General features: G+C 53.3%; 1 protein-coding gene across 1 annotated transcript in view; it reads right to left on the bottom strand.

Annotated features, from left to right (window-relative positions):
- The window catches only part of LOC135254508 (attractin-like), a 35,574-nt gene that overhangs the window by 5,870 nt on the left and 13,283 nt on the right, over positions 1-16,421 (bottom strand). The window contains exon 4 of the mRNA XM_064334719.1: positions 2,775-2,882. Coding sequence (XP_064190789.1) covers positions 2,775-2,882 — 108 coding nt within the window. The remainder of the gene's footprint in view (positions 1-2,774; positions 2,883-16,421) is intronic.

Below are 16,421 nucleotides of genomic sequence, written 5' to 3'. Positions count from 1 at the left end.
CGTCTGTTCCGCAGAAAGGCAGAACAGAACATCATTTGTTCCTTCAAGAAGAAAAAAGAAAAAGAAGAAAAAAAAAATAACCGAAAATGACAAACACAGCCCCCGAGACTGAAGATGCTCATGGGGGTGGGGGGTGGGGGGTCTGATGTCATTAGTTTGTCACTCAAAATAACACTTTGACCCAGCAGGGAAAATTCACAAACTCCACCCCCCCCCTCCTCATCTCACACCCCCCTCCCGCCCCTCCCCCCCAAATCCCCTGTAAGTAAAGGCCCTGTTCTCTCGCTCAGCTGTGTGGGAGGGAGAGCTTCCAGCACCGCGGCTTTGAGTCCTCCCGCCTTATCCCAAAGAGACCACGCGCAGCGACAGCCCCAGCCGCCAAAAAAAACCCCGCCGCTTATCTCCTTTTGTAAAAGCGCACCCCCCCCTGCGACTCCACCCCCCTACCGAGTGGGAGGCAGAACATCCTCTTTTTTTTTTCTAAAAAGAAAGGTTGTGAAATTTTATTATTTTGATTGCTTATTCCTGAAATGTTCTCTCAAGGTAAAAAAAAGAACAGCTTCTCCTCTCCTCTCCTCTTCCCTCCGTCGTCGTTCTTTCACAACTGCCTTAACAACGTTCCTCAGCAAACGCCTTTGTTGCAAAACACCCCCTTGGAGAGTTATCTGGACTCTACACACAGACTAAACAGTCTGGTCTTACCAATGGCAGGATGACGCACAAAGTTTCAGCGAAAGAAGTCCTTTATCCCTCAACGTTCTTACATTGGACCAGCCTGTGCTGGTTTTCTTTTCTTTTTGTTTGTGTTTGTTCGCATATGAGGAATTAAAACATACCTGTGATGGATTCAACTAAGGATTGGACTGATTTTAGTATAGGATTGAAGCAAGGATTGAATTGAGTTTAGGAGTGGATCGAAACGATGATTCGACTGAATTCAGGACTAAATTTGCATTCCAATAAAAAAGGCTGATTCAAATAAAAAAGTAATTCAAAAGTTCTTAACAAAGCCAAAGAACACCACTAATGACTACAAGTCTCAAAACAGCTGTCACATGTGGACTACAATTCCCATAAACGCAGCAGTGCAGAATTCCCTTCCTGGTGAAACAGTACGGAAGCCCAAGGGGGAGGAGGCGTTACAGCTGTGAGCACTCCATCTTAACATGGCCTGATTGCAATCTACTGCTCTTTCTGCTGGGGGGGGGGGTGAGGGGGGGAGAGGAAAATCTAAATTGGATCTGAGCTCCTGGCTGTTTTTCAGCAGAGGGGTCTGGTTTGGGACGGGAAGGCACACTGATGAAAGGGAGGGGGGGTGTGGATTGGGTATCCATTCCCATCAGCTCCATGCACAATAACAAAACCCTGAGATCAGATAAACAGCAAGCATGTGTGTACAGAGAGAGAGGGAAGGGGGAGAGAAAAGAGAAAGAGAAGAGAGAGAATGAGCGACAGCAGGACAGAGGAGAAGAGAGAGAGAGGTAGAGTGGAGAGGACAGCCAGTGTAGGAGAAGAGAGAGAGAGAGAGGGTAGAGTGAGTGGAGCAGGGACAGTCTCAGTGAGAGAGAGAGAGGAGAGAGAGAGGGTGTGAGGAGCTGGGAGCAGGGACCTCCAGTAGAGAGAGAGAGAGGAGAATGTGGGGAGCTGGGACAGGCTCAGTGTGAGAGAAGAGAGAGGTAGAGAGGGGTAGAGTGAGGAGCTGGGAGCAGGGACAGGCTCCCAGTGTGTGTGAGAGAGAGAGAGAGGGGTAGAGTGAGGAGCTGGGAGCAGGGACAGGCTCCCAGTGTGTGTGAGAGAGAGAGAGAGGGGTAGAGTGAGGAGCTGGGAGCAGGGACAGGCTCCCAGTGTGTGTGAGAGAGAGAGAGAGAGAGAGGGGTAGAGTGAGGAGCTGGGAGCAGGGACAGGCTCCCAGTGTGTGTGAGAGAGAGAGAGAGAGAGAGGGGTAGAGTGCGGAGCTGGGAGCAGGGACAGGCTCTCAGTGTGACACGTGGCCCGTTTTGCTTTGCCCCAGGACCTGTGTGCCTCCTGATAGCAGCAGCTGCCCAAATCCCATTAAAGTGGAGCCGAGCCGCCGTCTCCCCGAGCAACGGCAGCAGCTGCCGGGGACTTCGACAGGAAACGCCTTATATGGACATCCCCCCCTCGTGTGTGTGTGTGTGTGTGTGTGTGTGCAGACCTCAGTGACCGCGCGGACACGCCGCTCACACCCTACGCAACCTCGAGCGCCAAGTGAGCGGGTCATCCACACCGCCGTCCCCGCCGCGGGATCGCAATGGCTGAGCAGCCGCCTCAGCCAATCGGCAGCCAGAGCAAAAAGAGCCAAGATGGTTCCGGAACTTTCCGAGCAATCCTTCCAGAGTAATCTCGGAAAACGGCGGCCGCGACGCAGGGGGACGGAGGGATTCTCAGGCCTGCTCTTACGCTCACGGCGCTGAAGAACGCGTTTTCACCGAAACCGCTTCGGGTTCGGCGGCCGATCCCGCGCGACGCCCGACACGCGCTTCCCCGGCGGCGAAGGGAACGCAGGGACGCGCTGAAGCTCCCTCCGGCCGCTGTCCGTTCCCATCAGAAATATTCGTCAAAGGAAAGTGACCAATTACAGGTAAGGCCTCACACACAAGCTCTTGATATATCACATGGACATCCAAAGCGTCAAAGAAGGACATGCAAAGTCCTCTAAAGGAATCATATCTGCTGTCCAAGGATCACACCTGACACCTGTTACAAGGGTTCGAGAGGCCGCGTCAGCCACGCCGTCCCAGGTGACACCTCACCTTGACGTTCCCTCCAATCAGGTCGGGCGGCTCCTCCTCCGCTTCCAAGGCGACGTTGATGGTGGCGAAGGGGCGGCTGGCCATCTGCTGCATCTCGCGGAGGAGTTGCTGCGGGGAAGAGGAAGAGGAAGAGGAGGATGAAGGGGGCGGAGTTAGCGACTTGATGGTGCACTGATGGTGGAGCCTGCGCATGCGAAGGGAGGGACAAAGGGATGAGCGAGTTAGCGACTCAAACTGCCGCTGTGGCACCTGAGGGGGTGTTCCGGCCGCCAGGCGGTAAGCGGGCAAACCGACGCCCGCGACCGGGCACCAATCACAGCGCACCGGCAGGACGGCTCACCGGCGCGTCGCACGCAAGAAGAGGAAGTAGTGTGAGGTCACGCTTTCCGCTGAGCGTCGCTGGCGGTAAAATGAGCATCACTGGAAAGGGGGTGGGGGGTGGGGGGGTGGAGGAGGGGGAAGGAGAGGGGTTTGGAAGGGGGTCTATCGGGGGTGTGCGGCGGTGGCAGAGAGCCTCTCTGGAGGTCTGGTCCAACCACTTCCGTGACATCACAAACTCCTCTCAACTCTGGGACACACGACCCTGGCCTACAAATCCAGGGGAGGAACTACACACACCTCACACACACTCAAACCTCTCACACACACCTCACACACACACACTCAACCCCCACACACACCTCACACACACTCAACCCTCTCACACACACCACACACACACACTCAGCCCCCTTACACACACACCCAGCCCTCACACACACCTCACACACACACCCAGCCCTCACACACACCTCACACACACACGCTCAGCCCCCTTACACACACACCTCACACACACGCCCAGGCCCCTCACACACACACACACACACACACAGCTGCCGCGGCGGTAGGCTCATAAAGGCGCTAACGCGCAGGCCGTGATTAACATATGCAGTGTGTAATTAAGCCGGCGCGACCGTATAATAAATCACGTCCGTGTTGACTCGCTCCGCGCCGCGTTCAGGCCGCGTTCAGGACGCGTTCGGCTCGGCGCAATCCAGCCAGCGGTCCCTCCTCCCGAATAAAAACACAGTTATCCAGGGGGGGGTCTCGTGGCGCAGCCTGTAAGAGCGCTGTCCACACGCTCGTTAAGAGCCGCGACGTCGGCGGTTCGAGTCCGACCGCACGACCTTTTTCGCACGTCTCTCCCTCGCTCTTTCCCGCTCTTCCTGCCTCTCTACACTGTCCTGTCCAATAAAGCTGAAGAAAGCCCTTAAAAATGTATAATAAAATTTTTTTTTTTTTTTAAACACAGTATCCAGCTACCAAACTACTATTAGAGGCAAAAGATTTTAACACATAATGTAAACATATATCTATTTACAAACACACTGAGAGCATCTCCTGATCCTCTGCGGGACTGTCTGTGTTCTGGTGCCAGATGGCGTCTCTGCATTTCTCTTCTGCTGCGACTGTCTCTGAAAACCCCACCCCCATCATCATCACCCCCTCCCCCCCGCCTCCCCAGACATCACCACTGCAGCTCGCTCTCTTTCCTACACAGCTCCGTCTATCCCACGCTCCTCTTCCGTTTCCTCTCATCTCTACCCCTGGATTCTGTCCATCCATCCATCTCTCTCTCCCTCAGTCCCTCCCTCTCTCTCTCTCTATCCTCCCTGATCACAGTCCTCATTTCACATCCTGTCCGTCGTTCTCCTCCCACACAATACACTACTAAAGAGGAAAACATGTAGCTGATTACATTAACAACATAAACACCCCTTAAGCACACACACGCACACACACACACACACACACACAAACAAACTCTTCATTCCACTTAATTTCCTTGTGATCTCACCCCAAGTCTCTCTCCTTCTCTCTCCTCCTCATTCTTCCCCTCTCTCTCTCCCTTTCCTCACCCTCTATTTCTCCCTTTCCCCTCTCCATCTCTCCCTCTTCTCTCTCCCCCTCTCTCTCTCTGTTTCCGATTTGTCTCTCTTCCACTGCAGCGTCTCTTGCTTTCTCGCACAGAACAGCAGCTCCCTCTAGAGGCTGTAGTGGTAACAGCAGCCCAGCATGCTCTGCTTGGCAGACGGAGCTTGGCAAACTAGGAGCAGCCGTACCGCCACGGCCGGCCCCGCTGACATCATCAGCGCGGCGCCTCCTCGTTTACCAGCCCGTTTGGCTGGCGGCTCTATCGTAGGAGCCAACCAAAACCGCGCCGTACATGCCAGACCCCCCACAGCTCCGCACAGACAACAACCCCGCACCATGAACCAACTGCAAAACCAACTACAGCAACTATCATGCACCCAGAACCAACTGCAAAACCATCTACAACAACTATCATGCACCAAGAACCAACTGCAGAACCAACTACAGCAACTATCATGCACCCAGAACCAACTGCAGAACCAACTACAGCAACTATCATGCACCAAGAACCAACTGCAAAACCAACTACAGCAACTATCATGCACCAAGAACCAACTGCAGAACCAACTACAGCAACTATCATGCACCCAGAACCAACTGCAGAACCAATGACAGCAACTATCATGCACCAAGAACCAACTGCAGAACCAACTACAGCAACTATCATGCACCATGAACCAACTGCAAAACCAACTACAGCAACTATCATGCACCAAGAACCAACTGCAGAACCAACTACAGCAACTATCATGCACCAAGAACCAACTGCAAAACCAACTACAGCAACTATCATGCACCCAGAACCAACTGCAGAACCAACTACAGCAACTATCATGCACCCAGAACCAACTGCAGAACCAACTACAGCAACTATCATGCACCCAGAACCAACTGCAAAACCAACTACAGCAACTATCATGCACCATGAACCAACTGCAAAACCAACTACAGCAACTATCATGCACCAAGAACCAACTGCAGAACCAACTACAGCAACTATCATGCACCAAGAACCAACTGCAAAACCAACTACAGCAACTATCATGCACCCAGAACCAACTGCAGAACCAACTACAGCAACTATCATGCACCCAGAACCAACTGCAGAACCAACTACAGCAACTATCATGCACCCAGAACCAACTGCAAAACCAACTACAGCAACTATCATGCACCATGAACCAACTGCAAAACCAACTACAGCAACTATCATGCACCCAGAACCAACTGCAGAACCAACTACAGCAACTATCATGCACCAAGAACCAACTGCAGAACCAACTACAGCACCGCAGAAACACTGTCCTGTATAGGACTGCTTTGTAAGCAGAGGCTGAAGGCAGGCCACATACAGGATATGGTGGCTGAGAAATAAAAGGAGAAATAACTACACCTTCATGCCTGCGTTGAGTCACAACAGGCACGGTATTCAACCCCCCCCCCCCCACGCCCCCCCGCCCACCTCCTTTTCAACTGCAGTCACAGATGTTAACTTCGCCGGTTTCTATGGCTATTTCAGGTACCGTTTATACTCCTGGCGTTCCCAGTGAACTGCGAAACTGAACCGCACAAAGCAAAGGCTTTCCGGTTAAACTGTTCGAGAGCCTTCGCGGTTTTTTTTTTTTTCATTAGGGCTGTGTAATCCTTGGCTGTGATGAACTGGCACAGAATGACCCTGGAGAGACTACCTGCGCGGGGAACTCGATGCTCTCCGCTCGGCCTTAATGGCCGCCCTGCCTGCGAAGGATCCGGTGCATTAGCGGTGACATCATCGCTTACACGAGAGCCCGCGTCCCGCCGCTGACGTCCGACAGCGCGGAACGCTTAAGCCCGTTGTCAGGGGTAACGAACCTTCGGAAGCGAAATCCACTCAGCAGCGCCAGGGCTGCGGGGGAAATAGCACAGATGCTCTATTTATTAGCCAGATGGCCTGCTTCTGTGTTCCTTCTGTCCTAACGTACGTACGTACTCACTCCAGGGCATGGGTGGGGGGGGGGGGGGGGCAAAAAAAGGACAAGACATCTGTGACATAACCTTACTGAGAACTGAGAACTGAGAGGAACTCCAACCAATCATGGAACACGTTGGTAACAACCAACAGAACGCGGACTGTGATTGGTGGATACCTACTGGCTAATTTCTAGTATATCGTCCAGAGGTTTCAGAGGAATAGTCAGGAAGTATCAACCAATCACTGAATGAGTTGGCTACCAGCGTACTCCGTGATTGGTGGAGCTCCCGTCTGCATACTATAAGCAAGGTGACATCACGGCAGTCTTGGTAACGGGAGGTTCCTGTGCGGCGCTGTGTTGCTATTGGTGCCTGCTGTACGTACACGTTCTCTACTCAAACATGGCCTTTCATAAGCTTTAAAAATGGCAGTGATCAAGAACAGAAAAAGCCATTAACAACAGAAATTATCCTGAAGCACAACTCACCCTGCGCACACACACACAGAAACACACACACACACACAGCTGGCTGGTTTGAGAGTAGAAAAATCAGCGAACAAATAGCTAAATCACATAACAGCAGCAGCCCTGGTCTTAATGGCTACTTATATCAATAATGTCAAAATCAACACACAAGCCAAACGCTAACCCCCCCCCTCCTACCCAACCCGGCCCCCACCCCTCCTCACTAAACCCCCCAACTCCCCCTCCCCAACCATTCAAATCCATGCCTGGCCAATCCATCAGTCGACTGTTTAAGAGGCAGTTGTTGACACCATTAATATCCAAACCCTCGCTGTGCTAATCTCTCCCTCTCTGACGGGCGCGATTCTGAGGGGGAGCCGCGGCAGGTTAAGGAAGCCGGTTGAAGCCGGTTGAAGCCGGTTGAAGCCGGTTCCCACAGGGTTAAACAGGAAAGGAGTCGAGAGTCGAGAGCAGCGTTCGGTTTTGGATTCGAAAAGAGAGGGAAAGACTTTTTGGCAGAGAGAGAGAGAGAGAGAGAGAGACCCCTTCATTTCACCTCTCTCTTTAATCTCCCCATCGCCGCTCTCACCGCCAAGAGCGAGAACTCGGCGTGACGGAGACCGAAATTCAAAAATTCACCGCCCCCCCCCCCCCTTCATCTCCCCAATTCACCGCTCTCTCTGTCTGAGGGAGAACGGACATGTCAGGGAACGGTTTGAACATCTTTCTTTCTTTTTTTTTAAGCGCAACACCGAAGCCCCGCCCAGCTTGTTCAGACCGACTGACGTCAGCTGATCAGGGAGGAAGCCCGACTGACGTCAGCTGATCAGGGAGGAAGCCCGACTGACGTCAGCTGATCAGGGAGGAAGCTCAATTAAACCAGCGGGTCGTTACTGTGGAGGTCGCCGAAGTCACTATGATGAGATGAAGAGTCCATGGAGGGGATGAGAGACGGAAGAGCTTCTCCCCATCAGGCTCCCGCCAAAGGTCATTCTGACCCGCCATCAAGGGAGTCTCTTACTTAGCGGGAGGCCACCACACTGTCCAGTGCAATCTGACCAACCCTTTGTAACACGCTTACATACACACACGTTTTTAATTTTAACGTCACCGTTTGATTCGATTCGGGAGAATCCCGGCTCGTCTAGGCTCTCGTCATGTGACAGAGGACGTTCGCAGCGCTGAGGCGAGTCTTATGAACACAACCGGGCGTCGCAGAACGGAAGGGTCAGCTGAAGTTAAAGAAGCGATCGTCTCACAAGCCTGACGCTAATCCACCTCGCTGAGCGGCCTTGCGGGGACGGGTGACAGGATTTCGGGGGGGTTACCCGCGCGTCCCTTCAGCCCGACGCCGGTTCCACAGCGGCGCGGTGCTCGCTGATACGCAGTCCGCTCGCGGCGCTCGAAGCTACGCGACTCAAAACACCATCGTTTCGCCGACCCCTCGGTCCCGAGCGGCCTTCGTTACTGAGCCGCAAGCGCGTTAGCCGTAAGCGCGTTAGCCGCAAGCGCGTTAGCCGTAAGCGCGTTAGCCGCAAGCGCGTTAGCCGTAAGCGCGTTAGCCGCAAGCGCGTTAGCTGCATGCGCGTTAGCCGCCGCGCGGTTTTCCAGAGAGAGCCGGCGGCCGGAGAGACGAGACGCTGCGTTTCAGTTCAGTCACGTGACCCGCCAGAGCGGAGGTCCGCTCGGAGAAACGGTCCCATTCGCTCGCCGTTTAACGGTTAACGTTCGATGGAATCCCGTGGATGAGCGGGGGGGGCGTCCATTTTACTGTGGCTTTCATCCATTTTCAGCTAAACAACCTTTGGGACGTAACAGGGAACAGGAGAGAAAATGACAGGAGCGCGAATGAGGCAACAGGACAGGAGTGTAAATTATTTCTTAAGGCTCTGTAAAGCTATTTATTTTACACCGTGTTTCTACAGTCCATTCCAAACTCTGTTTACAACGTGCACCTGCCAAATTGTCGTGATATGATAATATGAAGGCAATATAACCTCACCACCAGTTTAGCCAATTATAATTTTTTCCCCATAAACGCAAGTGAAATTGCCCAGTGTAACAGCAGCAGTGCCACTAGTGGTACATTTTATTGATGGAGAATTAGAAAACTAATTAACATAACATAACAATGATAAGAACAGGCCATTCAAGCCCAATAATGCTCGCTGTTTCCTACAACTAATGTGTACCTACAGTGTACTGTAGTGCTCAGCTTACCTACAAACTAGACAGTACCTAAACACCGTACCAAGCCTGCTCATGGAAAACCCCAGAGTTTCTGCCTCTGCTACAGGACCTGAAAAGCTATTCCACACAGTGACCACTCTGTGTGGAAAAAAATACTTCCTAACATCTGTGCGGAATTTACCTTTTGCTAATTTCCATTTATGTTCATGACTGAACATTCTGATGTTGATGTAACAGTCACTGCTGGTAACTGAAAGCAGTGGAGTTCTAGAACACCGACTCGAAAAACATTCCAAAAAAAACCCACTCTAGAAATCAGCTTTCGAACATCCTGGATTAACTTTCCTTCATCAGCATAAGAAGCCAATGAAGACATACGCTCTTGCACGTGCCCACATGCACACACACACACACACACACGTGCCCACACGCACACACACACACGTGCCCACACGCGCACACACACACACGTGCCCACACGCACACACGTGCCCACACACACACACACACACACGTGCCCACACACACACACACACACACACACAGCAAGGCTTTGTTCTTCCGTGGACCCAGCACACGCAGTCGTCTCAGTGCTCACGTACAGTGCTAATCCAAGAGGGCGGGCCGGCCTTGTCAGGGGGATCAGCTCCATGTCACGTTCTGCCCTAATCAATGGAACAGAGTCAACAGGATCCGGCAACCAGGCCCCACAGGGCCTTCAGCACTATGCAGAGAGGGAAAAGGCTGAGCTCAGCAAGTAACCAGAGCATCATCCTCCAACACGAGAGATCCCAGAAGCCTGCCTGCTCTGGCTGGACACCAGCCTTGTTCAGCTTCATACAGGAAACCAGCCTTGTTCAGCTTCATACAGGAAACCAGCTTCATTCAGCTTCATACAGGAAACCAGCCCCGCTCAGCTTCATACAGGAAACCAGCCTTATTCAGCTTCGTAGACATGAATCCAGCCTAATTCAGCTTCATACAGGAAACCAGCCTTATTCAGCTTCGTAGACATGAACCCAGCCTAATTCAGCTTCATACAGGAAACCAGCCTTATTCAGCTTCATACAGGAAACCAGCCTTGTTCAGCTTCATACAGGAAACCAGCCTTATTCAGCTTCATACAGGAAACCAGCCTTGTTCAGCTTCATACAGGAAACCAGCCTTATTCAGCTTCATACAGGAAACCAGCCTTATTCAGCTTCATACAGGAAACCAGCCTTATTCAGCTTCATACAGGAAACCAGCCTTGTTCAGCTTCATACAGGAAACCAGCCTTATTCAGCTTCGTAGACATGAACCCAGCCTAATTCAGCTTTATATAAGAGTCTGAAAACCCTGCTGGTAAGAAGGAACAGGACTGACCAGCACATTGCTGGTATATGCACACTGTTAACAGCACACTCAGTTCCCTGACGCGAGCTTGAATTGAACAAGCAACAGGCAATCTGAGGTGCAAAAAAACCACCAGGTTGTTGAGGCAGGGGAGACAGTGAGGGGCGGGTCTATCAATCATCCAATCCACAGCCGAGAAAGAGGGAGGGAGGATTTTGAATTTTTCATCACGCTCACCGTCACTCCAGCACGGGAACCCGAATCCTGCTTAGCATGGGGGCCAGCTGGTCCCCTCGGAGGGGAGCGTGATTTACCCCCTGTTAGCGTGCCTTGCATCCGCTTGTGCCGGAGAGCCTTCGGACGCTAAATTACCCCCAGATCCGCCTCGCCCGGGGCGACGGGGCCATTTCCCAGCCCGTCGTCCATTCAGAACCAGCGCTGCACGGCGGTAACCATGGCAGCACTATAACCATGGCAGCATAATAACCATAGCAACATTATAACCACGGCAGCATAATAACCGCCGCAGATTCATAAGCATTCCCACATCTCCTGTGCCGGCTCGTATTAAAGCTGATGAGGTTCACGTGAAACCCCCATCAGCCTAAACACCCCTCCCCCCCCCCCCGGCCCCGCCCCTGTCCCGCCACTGCCACGCCACACCCCACCCCTGGGGCACGACCTCCGACACCTGAGCACTCCAGCACCAGCCAATCAGGAGAGGTCTCCCAGGAGGGGCGCGGCCCGCCTCTCGGTTCCGTGACAGCAGCAGACCTCGGCGGCTCCGCTCCAGCACGCCGAAGCCAAGGCTGCTTGTGTAAGCGTGCAGACGGCCTCCGCGCCGCTGCCTCTGCTGCAGCTTCCAGGCACTGACTCTGCTGCAGCTTCCAGGCACTGACTCTGCTGCAGCTTCCAGGCACTGACTCTGCTGCAGCTTCCAGGCACTGACTCTGCTGCAGCTTCCAGGCACTGACTCTGCTGCAGCTTCCAGGCACTGACTCTGCTGCAGCTTCCAGGCACTGCTGAGCAGCACGCTAACACCGTACAACTGCCAACACCGTACAGCTGCCAACACCGTACAACTGCCAACAGCGTACAGCTGCCAACACTGTACCATCGCTAACACCGTACAACCGCCAACACCGTACAACTGCCAACACCGTACAACTGCCAACAGCGTACAACCGCCAACACCGTACAACTGCCAACAGCGTACAGCTGCCAACACCGTACAACCGCCAACACCGTACAGCTGCCAACACTGTACCATCGCTAACACCGTACAACCGCCAACACCGTACAGCTGCCAACACCGTACAGCTGCCAACACTGTACAACTGCCAACGGCGTACAGCTGCCAACACCGTACAACTGCCAACACCGTACAACTGCCAACAGCGTACAGCTGCCAACACCGTACAACCGCCAATGCCGTACAACTGCCAACAGCGTACAGCTGCCAACACCGTACAACCGCCAATGCCGTTCAGGAGGCTCCAAATAACCGCAGTTTGAAGTATCCAATCAGCACGCCTCCTCTCCATGCGAGAGGGCGTGGCCCCAGCGTTCTGGGTGACCTGTTCCATCGTCATTCTCTTTCTCCGACAATACCACTCCCCAAATCCCCCCCCCCCCCATCCATTTTACTTCCCTCGCTCAGGAGGAATGATTGATCTCCGGGGGGCTGCTATTCGCAGGAGGACCAGCAGGGGGGCAGAGCGGAATGTACAAGCGCCTCATCAAAAACCCGCCTGCTCGCCATCGCCAAATCATTAGCGCCATGATGGGTATCAGCGATGGGGGGTGGGAGAGGGAGGTGGGTGGGGGGTGGGAGCGAGGGGGGGGCTGATGCACGCTGTCAGCCGCGAGGCTTTGAAGAACACAGGAACATCATCCAGGGAGAGATGGGTGCTGACCTGACAAAAAATTCTATAATAGACATTTTTTTTAAAAAGGCTTGCCCAAACCCGCAGTGGAGGGAGGGGTCACCTTGTAGCCCCGTCCTCACCGTGTTCAGAGAGTGACTAATAAAGCTGGGCCCTTTGAATGCTTTTTTGGGGAGAGAGACAGGAGAGACACGCTTCCCATCCCTGAATGAATTGGGCCCCCTAAATCACCCGACTCGGCCCCTCTCCCCCTGATTGGCCCTGACTCGGTCCCTCTCCCCTGATTGGCCCTGACTCGGTCGCTCTCCCCTGATTGGCCCTGACTCGGTCGCTCTCCCCTTATTGGCCCTGACTCAGTCCCTCTCCCACTACTGTATTCTAAATACCAACAGCACCGCCTCAGTTCCGGTACAGCCGAAACATTCCAAATTCTACACCTCGTAATAAGCGAACGCGTGACTGGATGCTTCTATTACCAACCAGAGCCTCCATTCGTCAAGATGAACGGAACAAGGAAGGAACCCGAGAGTCTAGCATCTGGTGGATCTACAGTAATATCTACGCTACTGTAACATCAGCCCTCCTATGTCTGAGTCTAACGGAAAACTGGGAAGCAGCGAATTACTGTTTTATGGAGCTCAGTTCGACACCAAGCCGGAGGCCACGAACGCAGACGTCTCACGATCGCAATTCTCTCCACGCGGCCTCCGCTCCAACCGCAGCTCCACCGCGGATCAAACGCGGACGCTCGGAAGCGGTTATGCAAAATGAAACATAATTGCCCTTGATTAGCCTGGCTCTTATCCAGAGTGGCTTGCACAGTTTTAATTTATACACTATTATCTATGGACGCAGCAGGGTACTGGCTGAATTAGTTCAGGTTAAGCATCTTCGAGAGTCAAGACTTCACGTTTATTGCCCTTCAAAGAGAAAGATATAGATCTCTGTTGCTCAGAAGCAGATACAGCTCTACACAGGAGCCAGAAATATACAATTAACTCAAAATATGTAAAAAACTAAATGTATAAAGAAAAAGTCAGGCTTAGTTGAAATGCTGGACGCCAGAAGGATCGATGCAATATCTCCTACTGGACATTAACATCTAAACATCTTAATTCTTCCACAGCACTGAGTAAAACATGAAAGGCTAGCTCTCGCTCTCAGGCCTGAAACTGGACCAGACGCTGCATCCAGGGCCTTCGCTAGGGGGGATGAAAGGTGGTGACGATTCTAGGGGCCCAGATGATTTGGGGGGGGGGGGGGGAACACCACTAAAAAAAAATGTAATTTCTTCTATTAAAAGGGGGGGGGGGGCAGAATTCCTAGCTACGCCTCCTGACTGCCTCAGACAGTGTCCCAGCGGTGAACACATTAAAATGTACATGTACAAATCAAAGCCGTCCTCGGGGGACTCGGGCACATTACGCCCATCAGTCAGAACACTTTTTAAACATGGCGGCGGGACCCGCCCCACAGAGGCAGATTTATGAAGCCTTTAAATCCCCATCCGGACTCACGCAGGCAGGACAGCTGGAAATTCGACGGGAGGACATCAAAAAGCCCAATAAATAATTATTTCATGGCATTTAACTAGAAGGACTGAAATGTCTAAAACTCTAGAATATCCTTTCTGACCTTGCTAGTTGGTGCTGTTCAAAACGCAAGAGACGAAACGCATGAAAATAACACTGATTCGGAACAACGTATGTGCAGGTGTGTGTGTGTGCGTGCGTGCGTGTGTGTGTGTGGGTGCAAGTGAATTTGGCTGAGCACGAGTGAGCGCGAGAGTGTGTGTGTGAGTGGGTGAGTGTGTGCTAGCGTGAGTGTGTGTGTGTGTGTGTGTGTGAGATACGTGTGCACCCGTGCTTCAGTTTCAGTCCATGTGGAGTAAAAAAAAAAACACGTTTTCCCAGCATGCAGTATGACTGGGCCTTGGTGTTGGGCACCAGGACAGCACAGCAGACTGGAGGGGAGAGAGAGCCCAGTTACTGCAGCCAGAGGGCAGTCTGGGGCAGTCTGGGGCCTGAGGCAGAATACCGAGGCTCTAATGCCCCCTTAACCAGCAGCTGCAGGAACAGAGTCGCACATTGGGGCGACATAGCTCAGGAGGTAAGTCTGCCAGTGGTTGTCTGGCAGTCAGAGGGTTGCCGGTTCGATCCCCCGCCCTGGGCATGTCGAAGTGTCCCTGAGCAAGACACCTAACCCCTAATTGCTCCCAACGAGCTGACTGGTACCTTGCATGGCAGCCTTTGTGTGTGAGTGTGTGAGTGAATGGGTGAATGAGAGGCATCAACTGTAAAGCGCTTTGGATAAAAGTGCTATATAAATGCAGTCCATTTACATTCATGAAAACTGCTCCGTGAAAACATTAAGAGTGAAAACAGGCTGCTGCTCCTTCTGGGTCCATTAAGGAAATGACAATGCTGCGGTCTGGGAGGGGGGTGGCAAACATAAGAAACCTTGTAAAAATGTTGCCAAGACGTTGCTATATAACCCCGTAGACATTACAATAATGTTTCACAGCACCTGGGCAGAGATACAGCTTCTGTAAGCACACTGGAAAGACAGTTGAACGTGTGCCCAAACGTGTGACTCAGTCATCCATTACCAGGTCATCGGAGACAAATCGGTAATCTTGATTAAATCTCAGGCTTTCCCCCAAAGTGGAGGCGATGCGCTTTGCTTTGTGGGGGGTTTGACGGATGTTCCAATCGCTGAACACCGCTGTGTTTTGTATTCACGAGCGACCCGCGTGCTCCTGGCATCAGACAGACTGGGAAACTCATTATCCAGCAGAACTTCCTCCTCACCTCTGAAGCCAATACCTGATGGACTTCAGCGAAAGGTCCGTATAAATACAGACGCGCAGCACCGCGCTCCGGCTGCGTCGGCACTGTTTTAAGGGAACCGTGTTAAGCGTGCGCGTTTGACATGTTTGTGTCTGCGACGGGCAGGGCTGGCAGAGACAGAGTCCGGACTGCGGGCGGACATGTTTGTGTCTGCGACGGGCAGGGCTGGCAGAGACAGAGTCCGGACTGCGGGCGGACATGTTTGTGTCTGCGACGGGCAGGGCTGGCAGAGACAGAGTCCGGACTGCGGGCGGACATGTTTGTGTCTGCGACGGCAGGGCTGGCAGAGACAGAGTCCGGACTGCGGGCGGACATGTTTGTGTCTGCGACGGGCAGGGCTGGCAGAGCAGAGTCCGGACTGCGGCGGACATGTTTGTGTCTGCGACGGGCAGGGCTGGCAGAGACAGAGTCCGGACTGCGGGCGGACATGTTTGTGTCTGCGACGGGTAGGGCTGGCAGAGAGAGAGTCCGGACTGCGGGCGGACATGTTTGTGGCTGCGACGGGTAGGGCTGGCAGAGAGAGAGTCCGGACTGCGGGCGGACATGTTTGTGTCTGCGACGGGTAGGGCTGGCAGAGACAGAGTCCGGACTGCGGGCGGACATGTTTGTGTCTGCGACGGGCAGGGCTGGCAGAGACAGAGTCCGGACTGCGGGCGGACATGTTTGTGTCTGCGACGGGCAGGGCTGGCAGAGACAGAGTCCGGACTGCGGGCGGACATGTTTGTGTCTGCGACGGGCAGGGCTGGCAGAGACAGAGTCCGGACTGCGGGCGGACATGTTTGTGTCTGCGACGGCAGGGCTGGCAGAGAGAGAGTCCGGACTGCGGGCGGACATGTTTGTGTCTGCGACGGGCAGGGCTGGCAGAGACAGAGTCCGGACTGCGGGCGGACATGTTTGTGTCTGCGACGGGCAGGGCTGGCAGAGAGAGAGTCCGGACTGCGGGCGGACATGTTTGTGTCTGCGACGGGCAGGGCTGGCAGAGACAGAGTCCGGACTGCGGGCGGACATGTTTGTGTCTGCGACGGGCAGGGCTGGCAGAGACAGAGTCCGGAC

This window comes from Anguilla rostrata, chromosome 5 (assembly GCF_018555375.3).
Source record: "Anguilla rostrata isolate EN2019 chromosome 5, ASM1855537v3, whole genome shotgun sequence".
NCBI lineage: Eukaryota > Metazoa > Chordata > Actinopteri > Anguilliformes > Anguillidae > Anguilla > Anguilla rostrata.
This window is presented reverse-complemented; position numbering and strand designations above follow the sequence as displayed.